Source organism: Oryctolagus cuniculus, chromosome 2 (genome assembly GCF_964237555.1).
Source record: "Oryctolagus cuniculus chromosome 2, mOryCun1.1, whole genome shotgun sequence".
In the NCBI taxonomy this organism is placed as follows: Eukaryota; Metazoa; Chordata; class Mammalia; order Lagomorpha; family Leporidae; genus Oryctolagus; species Oryctolagus cuniculus.
Genome location: NC_091433.1, coordinates 55304587 through 55328021, shown reverse-complemented (window position 1 = coordinate 55328021; position 23435 = coordinate 55304587). Strand labels below are relative to the sequence as shown.

Here is a 23435-nt window from a genome sequence, read left to right as displayed (position 1 = left end):
TTCTATTTTTCTCCTAGGGGAGATGGAGAGCCCAGAACATGACTATGAAGAGGTTGTTCTACAGACTTATGCATAAACTTCTCAATCTGTCCCTGTTTTGCTGGATAACATTAAAGTAAACATCACACATATCATTTCATATCTGACACTTAACTAAGCTTTTCAAAATGAGGTTGCAAGGAGGAAGCAAAAACAATAATGGAGGGAGAACTTTTTTTTCATCTATATACAAATAACAGTAATTATAATAATTAATACTATCTAATATTAGGTCCATATTCACTTTCCCCCAATTGTCTAAAAATTTATCTTTTCAGTAAATTTATTCTATTCATGATTCAACTAGGTTTTCCTTTCCTTCTTTTTTTCTAGGGTAACAAAATATCCCAGACTACTTTCTACGTTTCCTTCCCCACAACTGGATTAATTGTTTCCCCAAGAATTCTTAGTTCTATTTACTGAGGAATTCTGTTTGGAGACCACAATTGAGAGGTATATATATATATATATGTTCTAAAATTGGATTAAAGTTATTTGTAGATTTGTTTTCCAGTGGACAAAGACAGAAAATTGGTAGTTTCAGTAAGTAAAATTTTTTTTTGGAATTGATATTGAAATTTCCATTCATGTTTAAGATTAGAGGGTATTTATTTCTATAATTAGTTTTTTTTAAAGATTTATTTATTTGAAAGTCAGAGTTACAGAGAGGCAGAGGCAGTGACAGAGAGGTCTTCCATACACTGGTACATTCTCCAGATGGCCACAACAGCCAGAGCAGCACTGATCCAACAACAGGAGCCAAGAGCTTCCTCTGGGTCTCTCACATGGGTGCATGGGCCCAAGCACATGGGCCCTCTTCTACTGCTTTCCCAGGCCATATCAGAGAGCTGGATTGGAAGTGGAGCAGCTGGGACTCAAACCAGTGCCCACATGGGTTGCTGGCACTGCAGGCGGCAGTTTTATCTGCTATGCCACAGCACTGGTCCCTATAATTAGTTTTAAATTTGCTTTTTTTGTATGTTTAAAATATTTGTAATATTAATATACTTTCAAATCTATGCATTTGCAAAATAGATAAATTCAAAAAAAGTTTCAGCATTAGATATGTATTAGATGTACAATCTTGGGCCCAGGGAGTTGTATTAAACTGTCCTGTTATTTATGTCTGATTTCATTTATGGCAGTTTCTGCCTAATAAAGTTTTTTTTTTTTTTTTTTGACAGGCAGAGTGGACAGTGAGAGAGACAGAGAGGAAGGTCTTCCTTTGCCGTTGGTTCACCTTCCAATGGCCGCCGCAGCCGGTGCGCTGCGGCCGGCGCACCGCGCTGATCCGATGGCAGGAGCCAGGAGCCAGGAGCCAGGTGCTTTTCCTGGTCTCTCATGGGGTGCAGGGCCCAAGCACCTGGGCCATCTTCCACTGCACTCCCTGGCCACAGCAGAGAGCTGGCCTGGAAGAGGGGCAACTGGGACAGAATCTGGCGCCCCGACCGGGACTAGAACCCAGTGTGCCGGTGCCGCTAGGCGGAGGGTTAGCCTAGTGAGCCGCGGCGCCGGCCTAATAAAGTTATTTTTCAATGATTTGCAGTATTTGGTGTTTTTAGTCTCTAACATTTTACTTTGCTCTCTGTAAAAATAGATTTATCTATTTATTTGAAAGGCAGAATTACAAAGAGAGATGAGTAGGAAGAAGAGAAAGATCTTCCATCCACCTGTTCACTCCTAACAGCCAGGAGCCTGGAACTCCAGGCTCAGCATGTCTCCCATGTGGGTGGCAAGGCACAAGCACTTGGACATTGTTCTGCTGCTTTCCCAGGAACATTAGCAGAGAGCTGCATTGGAAGTAGAAAAGCCAAACTAGTGCCCATATGGATGCTGGCATTGCAGGTGGCGGCTTAACCTAATGCACCACAAAATCAGCTCCTACTCTGCTTTTCTTGCCTTGTATTTTACTTTGTTGCATATCAAGATCCCATAAGCTGCTTTCATATTACTTGAATTTTCATGGTATACTTATGCTTATTCTGTAATTTTCAATCTTTTCATTTTGGTTTTAGTATATCTCCTGTATAGAAGAGTTAGATTTGTTTTATGAACTAATCTGAAATCTTTCTTTCAGTACATTTATTATATTATATGTTTGATCTTAGCTTTGACAAACTGATTTATTATGCACTGTTCTCTAAAAAAATCTTTCATCATGCAGTAGCTTTTCTTTTTTCTGTGTAATCTCTGATATTTAATATGGTTTGTGTTTTTTTCCTGCTGGTTACTTTACATTAATATTCTATATAATATCTGAAGTTTCCTTTTTTTAGGTAATGCCTAACTATACTTTTCTCCAAGAAACCATTTTTCTTCCTTCTCCCCCAGTGTCTAAACAGACACGATAATCTTTTACTCCTAGTTAATGCTTACGGCACAATCAGCAGACTTACTCTGCTTTCCATTTACTTTCCCACTTGTTACTTGATTATTTGTACATTGTAAAATCATATACAATATGTACATTAGTCTATCTTTATAGTCACTTTTTTTCAGACCCTATCTATGCCAAGCTTCTTCAAAAAGCTCTTGGCTTTCTGATTCTCATTTAGTAACAATTCCCTAGAAAGGCTTTTAGTTAAAACAGTCCCTAAGTTATTGAAGGTTTATCATTGTTTTTTGACAGTCTTCATACTGGAAGGCTGGTTTGGTTGGATGTGAAATCTTGGGCTCCTATTTTCTTTTCTTGAATACTTGTGCAGAGCTGCTGTATATTGGCTCCTGGGGCACAATGTTCATCAGATTTATTCTTTATGCTTGGGTGCACAGTTTTTTTCCTCCTTTAAAAATAGCTGAATTTCCAAGAATGGTCCTTTTAATATGTAAATCCAAGCCTTTTGTTTTGAGTAGGTTTCCTCCAATCACAGTTTTATGTATTTGTTGCCTTTCATTTTTGAGGATCTTTCTTGGAAAATTTGTTTAATCTGCTTTGTCTGTTGTTCCAAATATCTTGGTGAATTATTTTTTCCTAATTTTTAAGTTTCTGTTCCATTATTTTTACTCTTTTTCTTCTTCGCCTCAGTTCCACTTCTTGCGCTTCCCATTGTCTCCCTTTGTTCTTTTGTTCTAATTCAGGCTTCATTGTGAAGTATATTTTCTTTCCTTTTTAGTTCATTCCCAAGTTTTCTCTGTTCTATTTTTTTTAAGCAAAGTTATGTTTAATTTAACTCTAAAGATTTCATTTCTGGATTATTTTCATTCTGATTTGTATGGTTCATTCATGCTGTGGTTATTTCTAAGACTCTTTTAACTTATTCTGAAATCTTAAGTTGCAGTTTTTATCTTATTTGTGGCCACATTTGTAGTATAATTTTAGTAGCTATTGGATCTATATTTGGGTCATTTTAAAAATCATTAACCTTACTGTATCTTTTATGGGGTTTCACTTTAAACTGCTTCTATTGTATTATTAGAGGAAGGTTCCTGTTTGAGGCTCTCTTCTCTGTTGTTACTGTGAATTATTTTAAAAATGACATTTGTATATGAACACTTTTCTTTCTGGGCTCCGGCTGATTCACAAGACCTTCCTGTCTCTAGTTTTGTGTTGTCTGGTGTTTTAAGATTCTTTCCTTCAAAGCAATATTGCTGCCTTTAAATGTGTCTGCTGTTCTAAGCTCTCTAACCCAGACAATTCCTTCTGTGGTACTGGAAACTTCTGTCTCTCTGGAATTCCCAGTGTTTCATTTTGAATCCAACTCACAGATTTTTTCTTTTTTGTTGGGGGTGGGAGATTGGAAGGGACAGGGAGTACTGCATGTTTTGAGACACATGTAGGCCAAAGCTATTCAGGGTGTTTTACAATCCCATTGCTCCTTACTGGTCTCTTTGTACTGATCCTCAGACAGGAAACTGTGAGCAGGTCTTTGAATCTCACTGATAACATTCAGATTTGATTATTTTAATTCCTGTTCTATAAAAGATCTTTGTCTTTTGAAGATGAATATATGTTGATTTCTGGGTCCTCTCCTTGTAGAAGTGTGATCAGTAATATGTTTTTTCTTTCTACTAATCCCTTTTCTCTTCTGTTCCCACAGAGTATCTGCTACGGCCTGGTGTTCAGGTCACACTAACCCCTATTCTAGAGTACATGGGGGATTTCTTGTCATTTGTTTTATCTGTTTTGTGTAAGATGATATTCACATTGTTCTTTTTTTCTTTTCTATCCTAAATGCATCTTTTTAAATGACTGAACAAAATCACACTGCTGCTGCTATTTTTAGCATCATAAATTATAGTATACATTAAAACAAGAATATTATAGAAAACATAGATTTTTATTTATGGAATAATTCCTCAAAGTTTTTCATGATTTTTTAGATACTAGGGCAGTACCTGAATATTGGACCCTAGAGCAAAAATTTTGCTACAAACTTGTATGCAATTCTGATTTTTAAAAATGTAGACAAAGAATTTGAATATATATGATTGGTTCTGGGTGACTTTGTCTAGAAAAGATCGGGAATAACTGACTTTTTCGTTCTGTTCTACTGATTAGTCCATAAATTAGGCTCCTCATAAGATTATTGGTTACTCTTTAGATTGGTCCTAAATAATAGGCCACTTTTTCCATAAATAGACTAACTAACAGGCATTATGTCAACTGGACAAGAGAGGCTCAACAGAAAGACATACACATGTCACTGTAAAATGGGAAAGTTCTAAGGCAAGAGCTGGCTTAGCTAAATACTGCTGGGTTATTGATTTAGACAAAAACAGAATTTTGGAAATAGAAGCCAATAGAAATTTACTTCTATATATTTTAAAGTCAATAGGAAGAAATGAAATGAAATGGATCAAGAAATATAAAGAGATGATTGTGAGGAAATGAAACATGGAGAAAGAATGAACTACAGATCTGAACGGGAGCAAAGGAATGCTTGTCTTCCCACCTCCCAGATTTAGACAGAGAGCTACGTTTCGATTTGCTTACAAAATCTGACAGACTGATGAACTCTAGGAATGACTTACTTCTTAGCAGTGTAGTCAGTATACTTCTCAGGGTTTGGAGCAGTGTCAACCAAGGACACTTGGCTCAACTTTACGAGGATTCCCACAAGCATATTGGGTCTTCTTTTAACTATTACTATTTACAAGTAATTGAAAGCAAATCCTAAGCCCATTAATGCATATTGGTACCAGTCTACATAACGTGAAATTGACAGTTTTTAGAAATTTTTTCCAAAACCCCAAGAACCTTTCCTTTTTTACTGTACTTATTCTAATCCTTCTTCTGCCAGTTGCGGGTCACCGGAATTTTAAAGCAAGTTGATGGCATTTGTCCCTGGAGAGACCTGCTTTAGCAATCACAGAAGGCAACAGGTCACATGGTTAAATAATAGGTAGGATGTAGGAGGTGTTTCTATGTCCTTGGAAAGTTTTGTTGGATTTTTCCAACCATGCTATTCTCTGAGGTTATGGATTAAAAATCTTGCTCTGATGATTTAATGATCCCCAAATTCTACTGTTAGTGTCATTCTTGGTATTAGAAAGGTACTGATTTTCAATGAAATTTAAATGCTAAGACGAATTCATAACTAGGCTACCACACACTTAAAATTTCAGTGATTCCTATAACGAGCACCAGAAAAGGAATATATTTTTGTGTGTAAACATATATCAAATATAAATTCAAAGAAGAACAAAATAACCATAAAGAAAAGAGGAATGCTTTGTTTGCCATACTGGAGGAGAATAATGAGTTTGTTAGCTCTGAAGTTTCTCTGATTCCATTATAACTTGGGTAAAATTGCCACTGCCAGGGAATGGGAACTAAAACCATGTTTATTGTAAGGCACTTTAAGTTTATTTTCATAGCCATGACTCAGCTGTTGAGAATACAGAAAACATTTATTCAAATTTAAAAACATAATTCCATTTATATGTGTTCTTCCCATTCTTAACCTCCTTGATGAGTTCCAGAGAGGATGAATTAGCACAGTGTACTAGTGTTGCCTCTGTTTGAGAATTAATGACAGACAAGTCAAGTCAAATACACATGGAATGACAAATCACCTGTGAATGACTGCTTAACTTAAAGATTTGGCTTGCTGATATACAGCACTTGAATGGCAGAGATGGTTTCCTACAGAGCTGCAAGGGAAACAGCAGGATAATCTCACTTTGCAGCTTTCCTAGTTAAAAGACTAGGTTGTAGAGGAATGCAGGAGAGCTGGTGTCAGCTCTCCCAAGAGAATTTGTAAGAGCTTCACTCATTGTCCAAGAAACTCCAGCTTTTACCTTTGCATCAGACATCAACAGCATTCACTTTGAATTTGTTTGGAAGAGACAACCTCACTTCCTCAGATGGTCTTTGAGATAATGCACCTACTGGTGTTGAACTTCCTTTCATGTATGCCGATATGGGAACATCTGAAAAGCCTGTGCACCATGAACACATGAGAAGGAGGAGGAAACTAGCAGGTTGAAAGAAGGCAAGAGCAGCACTTGGTGCTGAGAAGAATAGGAATTATTCAGGGTGCCTGTCTTTGTGAATGTTCCACAATTCAGGGTGACATTTATCTTGAGGAAGGAATTTAAATAAGCAGCTGAAGAAGTTCAGTATTGAGATGAATTTTTAAAATAAAGATTTTAAAAAAGTTATGCACAATCCCAAGATGACAAATGGATGTGCGAAGATTGGCACATTGAGGGCAGTAAGCAGACACCTCTTAACAGAATTTATGGCACTGGTAGGAAAAGACATGTTTGTCTATTTTACATCATTTATTCCCTCTTACACATGATATTTAGAATTCTGCAGAACTCTTCTTCTTAGACTATAAAGGAGTACTATAAATGACTCTAGCAAATGCATGAATTCGAAGGAAGGGAAGGGATAAAGAGAAAAATAATTGGGAATTCAATTTCTTTCATTTAGCATCTTGGCAGAAAAAGAGCCACTCCATATGTAAGTGGTTTAAGAATAGTTTTCCACTCTGAAACTGTTTTTATCATATCCAACACAGCATATGGGGGAAGCCCATTGCTTCCATTTGAATAGCACTAAAGGATGCTTCATTACATGGCTCAAAATCCTCTCTATGCTCACTGGGCCCCATTTCCTCCCCATTACATCCACGACCCTTGTGCATTTGAGGATGAAGTGACTGCTAAGAGACCATTATTTGTCTATCAGGTGTGACTTTAATCTCTTTTAAGTAGGAAGATGGCACTGAGAATTTATAAGTTGCTGGAACAAAATCTTACTTTTGGAGTTTACCCTGCTTCCTCATCAGAGTATTTTGTATTTTGTTTGATTGTCATATGGACTATAGACCTGACTGTCCATCAGAATCAGTTACCTAATAATCATTATTCAAACTGTTCTCCTAGTGAAACTTTCCAAAGAGGTAATCTTTGTGGTCCAGAGACCTCTCCCCTTTATTAGATGATAACTCAGCATGTCCTGTAGAGGCTTCAAACATACATTCATGGGGGCAAAACAGTGAATGATTAAGTGAGATAACAGGAAAGCAGGATCTTCCATTTATTCATCTTTTATTCATTACAAATTTTCTATTGACCACCTACTATATGCCAGTCATTATTTCTTGTGACCAAAGAGCAGAGGTAACACAACATGATGAATACATACATCACATGACTTGTCATATAGTGATGGATGCTGATCAGAAAAATAAAAGAGGAAATGGAGATAGGGAATGTGTAAGTGAGTACATGGATGTGTGTGTGTGGATTGCTACAATTTTAGATGAGATAATCAGGGAGGCCTTACTGAGAAGATGTTCTTTTTTTGAGTGAGGACATGAGAGAAGCGAAGGAAGCCGTAGGATTTCTGGGACTGAAGGATTTTAAGTATTTGCAAAAACAACTGCAAAAGCTCTGAGGCAAGAATATATCTGTCCTGTTTGAGGAATAGCAATGAGGCCAATGCACCTGGAGGATAGTAATCCTTGGGGGGAGTAGTAAGAGATTAGGCTGGGGGAGGCAAAACACGGGTGAGATAAGGTAGGATCTCGTAAGTAAGGATTTTGATTTTCACCTGGTGAGAAATGTTAGCCACTGAAAGGTGTTGAATGAAGGAGTGAGCTGCTCTCCCATTTTATGTGTACTGTGTTGAGATTAAACCAAAGTGGGGAGGGCAGCAACACAGAGATGAATTAGGAGGCAAGTGCAATAGTCCAGCTGAATTTGTCAGGGAAATGAGTAGCAGTTTATGGGCTGTTTATGGTGTGTAACATATCCTTTACAAGCTTAGTTCCAATGACCAGAGCCAAAATTGGCCTAAGCACTTCATTGTTTACCCAGAATCAGGCTGGCAAAGAGAAGCAAGTGGAAAACCTTCCAAGTACAAGTGCATAAAATGGCAGGTTGGCCTGCTTTTTGGCACAGCTCTCCCATAAAGGATTCTTGTGTTTACGTTGCTGGTGGTTTGTGGTTCCTTCCTGTAATTGCTTTAAAAGACCCACAGAGTCTGTATTCCCTTTCTTACATTTTTATTAAAACAGCAACCTAACTATTAAATTTATTTAGGAGCTTTGCCCATTCTATCAATTGGTTTAAAGTTTATAAGAAATTATAAATCTCTTATATACTGGATTGGATCCTGGAACAGGAAAGGAACACTTGTGAAAAAAACTGAATAAAGTGTGTAGCTTAGTTAACAGTATTGTACCAACTTCAAGTATATAGCTTAATAAGTATATCATAATTAGTGCGGTAAATATAAAATGTCAAAATTAGAAGAAGACAGGTGAATGATATATGTGGACTTTCTATACTATCATTTTTAAAGTCATGGAGTTTTACAATTATTTCAAAATTAACAAATTAAAAAATCCTTTTGAAAAGGAAAAGAAATCACACAAGGGTGAATATTTTGAAAGATTATCTTCAGAGATTAATTTGTCCCATAGATATATTTTGCATTTTTAGTAATTCTTAAATACAACATCAAAAACTTGGTTGTTACTACTCAATATACAATTGAATAGGTGCCGGTTCTAGTCCCAGCCGCTCCTCTTCCAATCCAGCTCTCTACTGTAGCACGGGAAGAGAGTGGAAGATGGCCCAAGTGCTTGGCCCCCTGCAACTGCATGGAAGACCCGGAAGAAGCTCCTGACTCCTGGCTTCGGATCGGTGCAGCTCTGTCTGTTGTGGCCATTTGGGGAGTGAACCAACGGAAGGAAGACCTTTCTCTCTGTCTCTCCCTTTCACTCTCTGTAACTCTACCTCTCAAATAAATAAATAAAATCTTTTAAAAATATATAGAATTGAAAAATAGCCTCACCATTTTATAATTTCATTTATAGGAAACTACTTTTCAAATCATTCACTGGCCTCTTGCCTTCAGTGTCCATGTTTCACATGTTTCAAATGTATGAGTCTCTCAGGATCTATTCAATCTGGGAAATTGATATTTCCAGAACTGTTTTTCAGTCAAAACCCTTGTTGCTGGTTGATTTTCTTTCTTTTTGCCTCCCTTCTATTTTCTGTGTATTCATTTTTGCTGTGCACTATATCTTCACTGAGCAAACAAAACTGAAAGCAATTTGTCCTTGAACTAAATAACTTCATTTTCGTCTTTCCTAAGCCTAATTATGATCTTTGTTTATTATTTTGGAGCTTCTGGGAAAGAAATTTATAATCGTGTTAAAAAAATCTGATCTCATTGTTTGATTTTTTTGAAAGATTTATATATTTATTTGAAAGGTAGAGTTACAGAGAGACAGAGGCAGAGAGAGAGAGAGACAAAAAGGTCTTCCATCCACTGCTTCACTCCCCAGATGGCCCCAACAGCCTGAGCTGCACTGATCTGAAGCCAGGAGCCAGGAGCTTCCTCTGGGTCTTCCACACAGGTACAGGAGCCCAAGGACTTGGGCCATCTTCCACTGGCTTCCCAGGCCATAGCAGAGAGCTTGATTAGAAGTAGAGCAGCAGAGACTTGAACCGGCACCAACATGGGATGCTGGCATTGCAGACCAGGTCTTAACCTGCTGTGCCATAGCACTAGCCCCGACTATTGAAACCAGTGATGATAAATGGAAACATCTCCAGGGATAAGAGAAGTGATGCCAAGATGTGAGGCAATCAAGAGCAATGGAGGTTGTGTGTTTTTGAGAAGCACACTGGAATGTTTGAGTTTGTTTCTAAATCATGTGCTTCATAAATAAATATAGGTTATGGTTTAGCCAGGTAATGTGGGAAAATGTGGTCAATTGCAGTTTAAACTGTAATCAGATTTGAACAAAAATTTATGTTTCCATATAAGGCAAAGAAAAAAATGATGACATTTTTACCTAGCAGCAAGCCACACAATGATACTGTGGGGTTTTCAGGTGTATTCCCTGGTCACTAGGCAAGATATTTAAATCATCATAGAAAAATGGCAAGCAGAATATTAACCAAAAATCTTTAGGACGGAAATCACTCCTTGTTGGGTAACAAACACCTATGCCTTCCAACGTGTTAGGCTGAGAGTTCTCATAGTGTTTATTTTAAATTTTCACTGCTATAGAGTAGGGGTTTGGTATAGTAGTTGGGAGGTTACTTGGGATGCCTGCATCACATTTTGGAGTGGCTGGGTTCAAGTCCCAGCTCTAATCTCAATTCCAGCTTCTTGCTACTGTGCATCCTGGGAAGCAGAAGGTGATGGATCAAGTAGTTGTGGCCCTGCCACCCATGTAGGAGGCCTGCACTAGGCTCTGGGCTTCTGGCTTTGTCCTGGCCCAACTCCAGCAGTTGTGGACATCTGGGGAATGAACCTGTGGATGGAAGATGTTTCTCTTTCTGCCTTTCAAATAAACAAGCTAGCAAAAGATAAAATAAAATAAATTTCCACTGCTATAAATTGAGCCTATGATAGATAGTTGAAACTAATGCTAGTGGACCAATGCTACTTGTAATCCAGGAAAATTTTAATGAGATGTTTAAAATGCAAAAAATGAGACCAAATTACTAAGTGACTTAAGCAATGTCAAAATCACATCCACTATATAAAAAACATGGAGGGATGGAGCATGCAGTGAGGACCTGACTGTTTCGTGGGCTGTCCCAGGTTCAGGAAGAAAAAAGCATATTCTTGGACTCTCTCAGCAAACATGCAATGCACCTATGACTTGCTGAGTACACTTTTTCCAGGAATAATGGCAGCTCACCCCAAAATGCTGCCTGATTACTCTGGCCTCTTCTACTACTATGCCCTGCGACCTTTTTTTTACAGTGCTACAGCCATCAATACTGACTTGGCAATATTTCTGACCCCCCCCCCCCAACCTCACCCCTACAACTACAATACCAAGTGTGATGATGAGAAAGCTTCTCCATAATGCTGGAAAGTCACCTCTGGGCTTCTGAAATGCTGGAGAACTGGGACGGTGCTTGCATTTCCCCTGACATCCTCAGCTAAAAAGCAGGTTAAATTGCTGGGATAAATCTACCTTGTCCAATTTTAGTCCTTGTTCTAGCACACCTTTTTTCTACGGGGAAAAGGTCATAGTAACAGTATTGAATAGAACTGAAGCTGTGCAATAGTATTTTTTTATGTCAAAAAATAGATATTTTAAATTAGGGACCTGGGGCTATTCAGCTGTTTCCATTTTAGATCATGAAGTGAATCAAATAGAAGCACTCAGAGGTGGAAAGGTTAGTACTTATTTAAGGAATCAATGTAACTTCTGCACATCCCATAGCTATCTGCATTATGGAAATGCATTTCTTCATGAATCTGCATAGTATGCTCTGATTTGGAAAGAAGCCAAACCCTTCCATCATCTTGTATAGACGTTTGCAAATTGCAACAAAACTGCATATAGGACAGTGAGGGATTTTATCCTGGATATCTGGTCACCTTTATTTACAGAGTATCATGACAGATATTTTCATTCTCTACAGGATCCTATGATCATTTTACTAATCTCAAAAATATTTTCCAGATGTCTTCAAAAAACTGGGGAGTCAACAGTGGCAGCAGTTTTGGGTCAGTTCATCAACACTGAGAGCTGAATCCTGAGCTCTAGTAATTTTCTAAGAGGAGGCTACACGTTCATATCATCTGAGGCTGGGAGAAACGGACATACTCTCATGCAAACTTGCATGCCACCTCTCCTCACCTCCCCCCAGGCAGCAGGTGGGGGCTCCACTGGAGGGTAATACTTAGGCACATCCCAGGCCACTGCAGCCATGAACCATTTGAAGTCCTTGCACTTGAGCTGCTTGCGCAATTCCTTCTGGGCGGAGATGTCCCCGGTGGAGAGGTGCCTGTATTCAGGCCGCCGTTGGTAAATGTACTCTGCAAATTCATCCATCCAGGTCTCAGCTACCCGTTTAAGGTTCTGTGCATTAGAAAAAAAGAGTAATTTATTGGCTTATGCAAAGAGTGGTTTTAATTGCACCAGAAATTGAAAAAAGAAAGTAAAAGAAATCGGACAACCTCCAGCAGCTTTGGCTGGCAGCTTATTAACAGCAAGAGTTTCCATAACTGTAAGGAGTTTGACATGATTAGCCTACAGCTTTGCACACATTCTGCTCTGGCATGGGGCTCAATCGCCTATTTGGTAATTAATTAATTCATCAGAGCCAGTAACAATTTAGCTCACAGTTCTATCAGCTTTCTCATTCCTCCTGTTATTTCATGACCACACATTTTTTATTTTTCATGTGGAATTAAAGGAGCTCAAACTGGAAAGAATGAAGTTTCTTTTAGGCATCAAATTGAGAACAGTATTTTAAGAAGCAGGGATCCTGGAAAAAAGGAGGACAAATAATCTGTAATTCCTTTCTACCAGCAATAGAGAGAGAACTTGACATTACTAAGTTCAAAACTTTGTTCTCTGAATCTTTATATGTGCAACACAAATGCCAATAAGAACTTTGTAATTTATGGACAACTTGGGAAGCACCAAGGAGCCAGTCGTCTGCACAGATGTTTCCTTGGGGTGAAAGAAGTAAAATGGAGATAAACACACATATTTGGGGTGGGAGCTTACATGGGTTCAAGATAGAAAGCTCAGTCCTTCTGCTAGTTTGGGGATTGAGCAAAATACTTACCTATTTTCCTCACCTGAAAAATGACAACAATAATATGCACCTACACCATGGAGGTGGTTGTCGCATTAAGTAAGATTAAGTAAGGTAATGCCTAAAAGGTAGTTAGAATAATACCTAGCCTACAGTAAGTATAATGAATAGTAGAGCTATTAGGAGTAGTATCTAGAATGAATATAGGACTGGAAATTGGAGGGCCAGAGTGTTGGGCATGGTTAACTGTTCCTGTGGCCTTTGAGAAGAACTTTAGTGAAGAAGAGATGCATTCAGACATCCTTTCAAGCTCCATGGTGCTAAGTGGTAGAGGACACAATTTCACTTGTCTAGAAAATACTAGTCTCCTTGCCTCCAGCTTGTAGCACAAATTGAAAAACCTTAAGTTGCACATTAGGTTTGTGGATTTCTCAGATACTCCAAAGAAAGCAGCAGAATCATGGACATATTCTAAGAATAATGGTAAATCACAGATTGCTTTTTTTGGGGGTGGGTAATTTTTCAAGAGATGCTGAAAGAGTAACAGCACAGTAATTGCAAAGGAGCAATAGCTAGTTTCCCTGTAGCTATTAGGGTTATATAACATTGAGACATAAACAAGCATCCTGGCTATTCTCTAACATCCCTGATGATATCTTTGATTATAGATCTATTCCTTATCCAGAGGGAAAATTTGTAAAGTATCAATCATTATTTCAAGGAGTAGTCCTTATTCCCAAATCATCCACGTGGTTGGCCAAATAATCACTCTGAGGTCATTATTCTGGAAATATATACTTAGTATTAATTTGTCACTGTTTTCATGACTCAGTATTTAGTTTTGGGAAGACATTAGAAACACAACTAAGAAATATTGCAAGCAATTGCAAGAAAAGTTTCATTGGTCTCTCATAGATTGTAATATAAACTCACCCACCCTAGGGAACAGAATAAATCATATACACACTTGAATTCATTGGAATCTTTACATAGGAACACATATAAACACATTCAGATATACAGAGCTAATAGGGTAGGAACAAAGCAGTATTTCTTACACAAACATTCATAGCTCTGCTAACATGTGCAGAATCATGAAACCAAGACTTCCCAAGTTATCTCTTGCCAGAAATGGTAAAAGAAAAAGTTAAATGAATCTGAATTATCCCATCGCTTTTCCTCATCTCTCAATCTACTCTCAGGTGTATAATTTTTTACTGAAGATTTCAGCCATTGGCAGATACATAAATGTCAGAACAGCACAGATGATGATGCAACATACTGATCACTCTGGTTCTTTCAAATCATTTGGCTGCTGTAGGGAATTTTTCTCTGGCCAAAATTTCCTCCTTCTCTCTTTTGTCTTCCTGTACAATGTCATTCTCTTCAAAACTTTCCTCCTCTGTGGAACTGTCCTATAAATTCACAATTTCTTTGTTGTTGTTGTTGTTGTTTTTTCCTGACAGACAGAGTGGACAGTGAAAGAGAGAGACAGAGAGAAAGGTCTTCCTTTTGCCATTGGTTCACCCTCCAATGGCCGGCGCGGCCAGCGTGCTGCGGCCGGCACATCGTGCTGATCTGAAACCAGGAGCCAGGTGCTTCTCCTGGTCTCCCATGGGTGCAGGGCCCAAGCACTTGGGCCATCCTCCACTGCACTCCCTGGCCACAGCAGAGAGCTGGCCTGGAAGAGGGGCAACCTGGACAGCATCCGGTGCCCCGACCGGGACTAGAACCCAATGTGCCGGCGCTGCAATGTGGAGGATTAGCCTATTGAGCCGCGGCGCCGGCTATCTTTGTTGTTTTCATATAACCTAATGTTCTTATGTCCCTGCTCATAATGGTCAACCAAAATGGCCTTTCCAGGTGTTTGCTAAGCAAAATAATTCCCTGAAGAGAAATTAAATAACTTTTTTCTAAAAAATTTTACATACCATCCCCAGCTTTTTTATACCACTGTTTATGTGAATTGCTTTATTAATCACCTCTGGAAAAATGCAGCTACTTCCTGTCTTTATCCATATTGGTCCTCCCTCCTCAATGCCCTCTCTTATTTTTCTAATACCATCCACTCTTTACAATTCTTTGAATTCATCTCAATTAGAGTTGCTATTTAAAATATATGGTACATAAATTTGAATTTTAGATGAACAATAAACATTTCTAAAATACAATTAATACTTGCATTATTAATAGTGATTGGATCCTACTTACACTAAAAATCAATTGTTATTTATCTGAAATTCAAACTTAATTGGTCATTCTATATTTTTATTTGCTAAGTCTGGCAACCCTACTCCTTATACATATAAACTGCATAAAAATGTGCTCCATAAATTTTAAAAAATTCATAAACTGACTGTATGTGCAGAATCTGCCATATCTTTATGTTATTGCCAATACAATAGTGCTTGTTTGCTTCTGTGGCAATTATTCCAGAAAAGTTTCAAGCAGTTCTCTGCAGAAGAGCCTGCCATAACACACAACTGATGTAACAGAAACACACAACCCCACTGTTTTTGGTTTCTAACAGGTGGGATCCTGCTGGTCCCCTATGTAAGAAGCAAGCAGGGAGGCAGTCACAGAGCTCAAGGAAACAGCAGTGCTAATTGGTAGCTAGAGGTGAGGGCTCAGCATGGCTACAATGCACAGGACAGGGTTTAACTTTAGTCTGAAAATAAGCAGGGCAAGGCCTTCTGTGTCTTTATGTGAGCTGGATTTCATTCAGTCCAACTTTGTGTGACAAGGGAGAATGGGGGAGAGGGCATGATCTCATTGAAGTACACCTGCTGTGGCTGTACCTAGTACGGAAGTTATATAATTATTTTAGAAAGATAGCTTCAGAAGCTAAGGAATAAATTTATTTTTTTTTTTTTGGTGTAAAAAACAAATGAAAGCTTTCTCTTCTTAAAAGCTGTAAACCTTCATACTTTTTGAATGATAAATGAAGTAAAAGCTGTTATTCGGAGCACCTTCTATGAATACTGTGGTTCTCTGTGTATTGCAACATGTTTTTCTATTCAACACAAACTGGCATTAATCTCTCCTTTCTCTGTGTTGCCCAAATATTAAAACACTTAACACATCCAGCCCTACGTTAGAGGTCTTTAGAATTCAAGTCTGTCTGTCTGTCTTTCTCACTACCCAATACAAAATCTTTCTAATACTCATCAGTTCTTTGAATTGATATTTTGCCAGGAACATTAAATCATATTTCCAGCTCACTCAATAAGAGCAAATTTGCAGCTCTGATGTTCAACCTTATTGTGCAGCATCATTCCATTTTTCCTGCTGGTTCATGAAACTGAATAAATCTATCTAGTAATTATTTTTCCATTTACATCTTAGATCCTCCAGTTCTATTATTGGTTCAGTTTTTCAGAGCATTATTTCAGAATCAGTTGTTTCTCTGGCCAGAAGGCTGTTCCGTGCGTTGTATTATCCAGGCCACCTCACTTCAGCAGCATGCTTCTGTTTCATTGTGCAGCATGTGATTATTATATGTGCACCGCTGTGACCCCAATCCACACACTGAATTTGTGTCAATATTAAGCTATTGTATTACGGTAGCTTGGGTAATAGATTTCTCTTTCTTTAGCTATATATTTTTTAGTGCTTTTCTCCCACAAACCAGTGACAGCTAGGAAAGCCAATCTCAAACAGAAACAGTTTATTTGTCACAGTCACTCCTACAGCAAGGAATTGCATCACTAGTCTATGACTTTAAAAAATTCTGCTTTGATTTGAATGCTTTTCTTGTCCGCTCTTTGATGCTTAAGCAAGCTTTAGTGGCTCACTGGTCCCACCCGAAGCCCTCTTATCATCGATAATATGATAATGTCATCATGGGTACAGCTCAAAAGAGAATCTTTTAAGAGAGTCCCAACCTTGCTACAATTATTCCTGCGAGCTCTACTTTTCTCTGATCTGAAGACTTCTTTGAAGTCAGTGGGAAACCTTCAGCATAAGGAGGGGAGGCTAATCCAGCCCTACAAAGGAGGCTTCTCTGACAGACAATTTCCTCTTCCTTCTTCCCCAAGGCTGTGGGAGCTGTTTACAGGTGATTTGAACAAGAGTTAGATTTTTCTTTGATTTTATATCTCTATTCTATTTTTGAACAAATATTTTTTATATTTATGATGTCTTTACTATGGCATTTAATACAGTCTTTAGATACAGGCCAAAGAATCAAAAATCAGCTCCATCCCCAGGTGATTTTGCAACATATCATTAAAAAGGGTTGTATTCTTAATTTAAAAACAGTATTATTAAGAATAAAAATTCATTTATTTGAGAAAGAGAGGAGAGGAAGAATAAGCATTCTCATCCCCTGAATTCACTATAAAGTGCCTCCAACAGCTGGGTTTGGGCCAGGAACCAGGAACTCAGCCTGGGTGCCCCACATGGGGCATGTACTTGGGCCATCATCTGCTGCCTGTTGTTCATCATCAGGAAGCTTGAGTCGGAGCTGCAGGTGGGTATCATACCCAGGTACTCTGATACAAGAAGCAGGCATTTTAACTGCTAGGCCAAATGCCTACCTCATCTACTGTTTAAACTGAACAATTTGATACGCTTTGACACATATGTATATATTAGTGAAACCATCATGACAATTAAGATAATGAACATATCCATTACCTCCAAACCTTCCCTCTATGAAATCTCTCTCCTCTCTCCATTCCCAGGCAACCATTGATAATACCTTTTGTTAGTAGAGTATAATTTGAATTTTCTAGAATAGAATCATATCATACAGTGCTTTGTTTTGTCTGGCTTTTTTTTTTTTTTTTCTAAAAAAATCTGTTTATTTCAAAGGCAGAGTGACAAAGAGGGGGAAGAGAGAGAGAGGGAGAGAAGAGAGAGACAACAGAGAAAGAGATTCCATCTAATGGTTTACTTCCCAAACACCCACAAAAGCCTGCACTGGGCCAGGCTGAAGCCAGGAGCATGGAACTCCATCTGTTTCCCAAGTGGATGGCAGGGACTCAAGTATTTGGACAATCACCTGGTGCCTTCCCAGGTGCACAAGCAAGAAGCTGAATAGGAAGTGGAGTAAAAGGACATGAACTGGCACTCTGATATGCGATTAAGGTGTCCCAGGTGGCAGCTTAATTTGCTGCAACACAATGGCCTGCTTCTGTTACTCAGCGTAATTACTTTGCCATTCATTCATGTAGCCACATGTATCCCTTTTTTGTATTCAATCCTATGAATATACAATTTGTTTATCCATTTACTTGTTGATGAGTAGGTGAATTGTTTGCAATTTTGGGCTGTTCCAAATAAAACTGTTATGATCACTCCCTCCAAGTCTGCACATTTGTTTCATTTCTCTTGAGAAAGTATCCTGAAATGGAATGTTTAGATTATATACTATGTATATGTCTAGCTTTTAAAGAAACTATTAACTAAACTGTTTTCCAAAGTTGTTGTGTTATTTTATATTCCCAGAAGCAGTGTGAGATCATTTAATGTATAATTTCCCTAACATTTGGCATGCCAAGTGCTTTAAATTTTGGACATTATAAAAGTATCTAATGGTATCTCATTCTGATTTTAGTTTGCATTTCACTAATGACTAACGATGTTAAGCATCTTTTCATGTACAATACTGGTTATACATTGTCTTTGGTGAAACATCTTTTCAAATCTTTTGTCCATTTGAAAAACTGGAGTTCTATTATTGAATTATGAGAATTATTTATTTGGCTTGAAAATCTTATGTCAGAAATATGATGCCGGCACCGTGGCTCAATAGGCTAATCCTCCACCTTGTGGTGCCGGCACTCCGGGTTCTAGTCCCGGTGGGGGCGCCGGATTCTGTCCTGGTTGCCCCTCTTCCAGGTCAGCTCTCTGCCATGGCCCGGGAGTGCAGTGGAGGATGGCCCAAATCCTTGGGCCCTGCACCCCATGGGAGACCAGGAGAAGCACCTGGCTCCTGGCTTCGGATCAAAGCAGTGCGCCAGCCACAGTGGCCATTGGAGGGTGAACCAATGGCAAAAGGAAGATCTTTCTCTCTGTCTCTCTCTCTCACTGTCCACTCTGCCTGTTAAAAAAAAAAAAAAAAAAGGCATTCTGCCCCCAAGAACCAAGTAGGGGTGGTGGCCTCTCAGACTTGAGGCCAGCCCCACCATCTCATCTCCTACCACCAGATGGTGCACTGCATGCTGCCACTGGGACTCCCAGGTCCAATTGCTGCAAGTCTGGCCTACATCTCTTCAACTGCAGCAGCTCCAGGAGAATGTGTGCCTGACATCTGGCAATCAGGTTGGGTGCAAAGAGCATAAAAAAAAAAAAAAGAAATATGACTACCAAATATTTTCTTCCAGTTCTTGTCTTTTTGTTCTCTGCCCGGGAGGGCAGTGGAGGATGGCCCAAGTGCTTGGGCCCTGCACCCGCATGGGAGACCAGGAAGAGGCACCTGGCTCCTAGCTTCAGATCGGCACAGCGCCGGCCGTAGCGGCCATTTGGGGAGTGAACCAATGGAGGGAGGATCTTTCTCTCTCTCTCTCTCTCTCTCTCTCCCTCTCTCTCACTGTCTATAACTCTACCTGTCAAATAAATTAAAAAAAATTGTCTTTGTAGAGTGGATGATCTTAATTTTAGTGAAGTTCAAATTTATCAATTGTTTTCTTTTATGGATGGTGCATATGTTTTCATATCTAAGCCCCACCTCACAAAATATTTCTTTATTTTCTTTTCTAGAAATATTTAAATTGTATCCTTGGATATACAATCCATTTTGAGTTCATTTTTGTATATAGTGATAGGTGTGAAATTTCTTTTTTTGAGTATGGATATCCAATTATTTGGGCATTATTTTTTGGAAAAAACTATCATTTCAGGGCTGGCATTGTGATGTAGAGGGTAAAGCCACCACTTGCAATGCTGGCATCCCAAATGGATACCAGTTTTTGTCCCAGTGGTTCCATTTCTGATTAGCTTACTGCTAGTGACCTGGGAAAGCAGCATAAGATGGCCCAAGTGCCTGGACTGCTGACACCCATAAGGAGACTGGGATGAAACTCCTGGTTACTGGCTCCTGGCTTTCGCCTGGCCCAGTTCTGGCTGTTGTCACCATTTGGGGAGTGAATCAGCAGATGGAAGATTTCTCTGTCTCTGTTTCTCTTCTCTCTGTAACTCTAACTTTCAAATATATAAGCAAATGTTAAAAACAAAACCTATCAAAACCCATGGTATTTCCTTTATGCCTGTGTTGAAAACCAGTTGGCTATACATAAGAATAATTTCTGCACTATTATCTTCCAGAAATGAATTTTTTAAAAAAGATTTTTATTTATTTATTTGACAGGTAGAGTTACAGACAATGAGAGAGAGAGAAAGAGAGAGAAAGGTCTTCCTTCTGTTGGTTCATCCTCCAAATAGCCACAATGGTCAGACTATGCCGATCTGAAGCCAGGAGCCAGGTGCTTTTTCCTGGTCTCCCATGAGGGTGCAGTGGCCCAAGCACTTGGGCCATCTTCTGCTGCTTTCCCAGGCCACAGCATAGATCTGGACTGGAAGAGGAGCAACTGGGACTAGATCCTGGCGCCCATATGGGATGCCGGCACTGCAGGTGGAGGATTAACCTAGTGCTCCATGGCGCAGGCCCCCAGAAATGATTTCTTGTATACAATCATTAGGTTTTCGTGCATTGTAGAAATTGTTATATAGTCCAGATAATAGTCACTCATCAGACAAATTATTTTGACATTTTTTCTTACATTCCTTGAACTGCCTTTTAAGAAATAAAAATATTTAGGGGGTCGGTGCTGTGGCATAGCAGGTAAAGTTACTACCTTCAATGTTGGCATCCCATATGGGCATCAGTTCAGGTCTTGGCTGCTCCACTTCTGCTCCAGTTCTCTGCTATGGCCTGGGAATGCAGTAGAAGATGGTCCAAATCCTTGGGCCCCTGCTCCCATGTGGGAGACCCAGAAGAAGCTCCTGGCTTCAGATTGGCACAAATCTGGCCGTTGTGGCCATGTGGGGGAGTGAAACAACCAATGGAAGATTCTCTCTCCCTGTCTCTCTTTCTCTGCCTCTTTCTCTCTGTAACTCTGCCTTTCAAATAAATAAATAAATCTTTTTAAAAAAGAATTAAACATATTTAGTTCCACTTTTCCACATGAACTATTTCTTAAAGAGTTTTATTTTTATTTATTTATAAGGCAAAGCAACAGAGAGAACGAGAGAGAGAGAGAACTTCTATCTTTCATTTCGCTCTCCAAATGCCTGCAACAGCCAAGCTAGATTAGGCCCAAACAAGGAGTCCAGAACTCAGTGCAGGTCTCTCAGGTGTCCTACATGGGTGGCAGGTACCCAATACTTAAGCCATCACCTGCTACCTCTCAAGGTGTACATTATCAGGAAGCTGGATGAGAAGCTGAGCAGATATTTGATCCATTGCCAGATTTCCAAGCAGCTTCTTAACCATTCTTGGAAATAACCACCCCCTGAGCTGCCTTTTCACTCTGTTAACAGAATCCTTTGATATACAACTTTGCCTCAGTATCTGATGTGTCACTTGAGATAATCATTTTCCTGAAGATAAAATTAGGCTAAATGCTACTGCTGAAAGGCTGTTAAGCAGAAATAACTGTCAAATTGGTGTTTGCTGGTGGTAGGATGGCTGTTTTCCTCCATAAGGACCCTTCATCAGGGCTGCTTGAATATTCTCCCTCATGATTTGGTGATCAGATTCCCCCAAAGCAAGCTGTCCAAGAAAATGAGGTAGAGGCTGCAATGCCTTTTATGTCTTTGTTGTGGAAGAAAAAAATAGGTTGATAGGATAAAAGTAAAAATATCATTTTTAGTTTTTGTTTATCCTTTAAGACTGTGTTTGATTTTTTGGGGGGGAAGGTATGGGTGGGTCTGGGATTGAGAACCAGAGTATGATAAAATTATTTTCCTTGATTTTTTTTTTAAAGTTCTAAGAAACTGGAGATAACCAGAAACTGGAGATAACCAGAAGCTGTTGGTTAAGAGACACCATAGAGATCTTTTGTGTCTAAGAAAATGTGTATGTTTTAACAGCTCAGAGAGGTCTTGCTGTCTGAGTCACTCCCGGAAGCACAGAAATTCTGGCACTTTGAAGACTGGAGAGTTGGGTCCTTCAGAGACAGTGCTGCCAGCTAGAAGTTCACACTCTTATTGTGGGTCGTGCTGATGATGTGTCTTCTCCACAGCTTCCAAGGTAGGAGAGAGAGAACAGAAGTAGAAACAGCAGGTAGAACAGCAAATCAAGGAATGTACTGCTTTGACAAAAGGATATGTGAGACTTTGGGGGATATTTAGACACTCGTGGGACTACCAGAGGAAGATCATTTCTGGCAATCAAGTCCGTAGTGTCATATGACATCACAATTTGGATATGAAAGGAAGTGTGACCTTGTTTCTAGGTGATTATTACTAATCCATTTGCTAATTTTATAAATCACAACCAGCATTTCTCATCATCAGACAGGGAGTATCAGGAGTCATGAGAACATCCACAGTAAGCATTCAAACTGTGGCTACAGCAAATGGGGCTACAAATGTTAATTCTAGTTGTTATGATTTCAGTTGAATTTTTGTTTTTTTACATTTTCAAAATATAAAAATATATTTATGCTTCTAAATGCTCATTGCAGGATTCTTACATAAACAATCATGTGTGTCTAAAGCTTAGATAATCTGTGAAATTTTCTTTCTATAAACTGTTTTCAGAATTAGAACATCAAAATATCCAGATACCATAAAGTTGCCTTTGTTTTTTGACTGTGATTCAGTTTAAAAAACATCAAGTGGAAATACTTTCTCTACCTCAACTACTATGAAATAAGAGGTAAACTTGGGCTGAAATTGCAGTTGGGAATGGAATTCTTGCCATTAACCAGTAAACTATTAGAAACAAGAGTGACTAAATGAAAATGAAATAGCAGAGGCCTCAAGCACAGTGTCAGTGTGTATTCACATATCTCATGGGAAGAAGCTAATTCCACAAAATGAGTTCCTTCTACCGATGATCTCCTGTGGCTGCATCATCCAACTGGGAGCTTGGAAGCAGAGTTATAAAGCAAAGCGCCCAGCCCTGTTCTTCTTCGCAAGTGTTGCATTTTTGAGTATTGAGACTATGGCATCCCAAAATATTTTAATTTACTTAAATTTCAGTTTCTTAATTTTGTAGCAGCAGGGACCTATTTTGTCTGAGCAAGCTTTCTTCTTTTTCAGGCTCTAGTGGAGTTATGAATGCAGGAAAATGTTCAGTTCTAATGGAGTTAATGATAAAAATGCAATTATAATTCCCCCTTACTCCACAAATAGAACTCACCATGTAGTTTGTTTCTCAGTGCTTTGAACAAAGAAAGCTATATAAATGCTAAATAACAGCATAAAGTGCCAAAGTGCTCTAGGTAGAAAGAAGAGTAACCAAA

The 23435-nt window shown here is 38.9% G+C and overlaps 1 protein-coding gene and 1 long non-coding RNA gene across 2 annotated transcripts in view; one reads left to right on the top strand and one right to left on the bottom strand.

Annotated features, from left to right (window-relative positions):
* LOC127490267 (uncharacterized) overlaps positions 1 to 22644 on the top strand; it is a 76660-nt gene extending 54016 nt beyond the window's left edge. The window contains exons 4-5 of the long non-coding RNA XR_011386866.1: positions 18 to 492; positions 22057 to 22644. This is a non-coding gene — a long non-coding RNA (uncharacterized lncRNA). The remainder of the gene's footprint in view (positions 1 to 17; positions 493 to 22056) is intronic.
* Positions 1 to 23435, bottom strand: part of GALNTL6 (polypeptide N-acetylgalactosaminyltransferase like 6) — a 1232148-nt gene that overhangs the window by 63256 nt on the left and 1145457 nt on the right. Inside the window, exon 10 of the mRNA XM_002709470.4 lies at positions 12114 to 12335. Within this exon, the coding sequence (XP_002709516.1) occupies positions 12114 to 12335 (222 nt within the window). The remainder of the gene's footprint in view (positions 1 to 12113; positions 12336 to 23435) is intronic.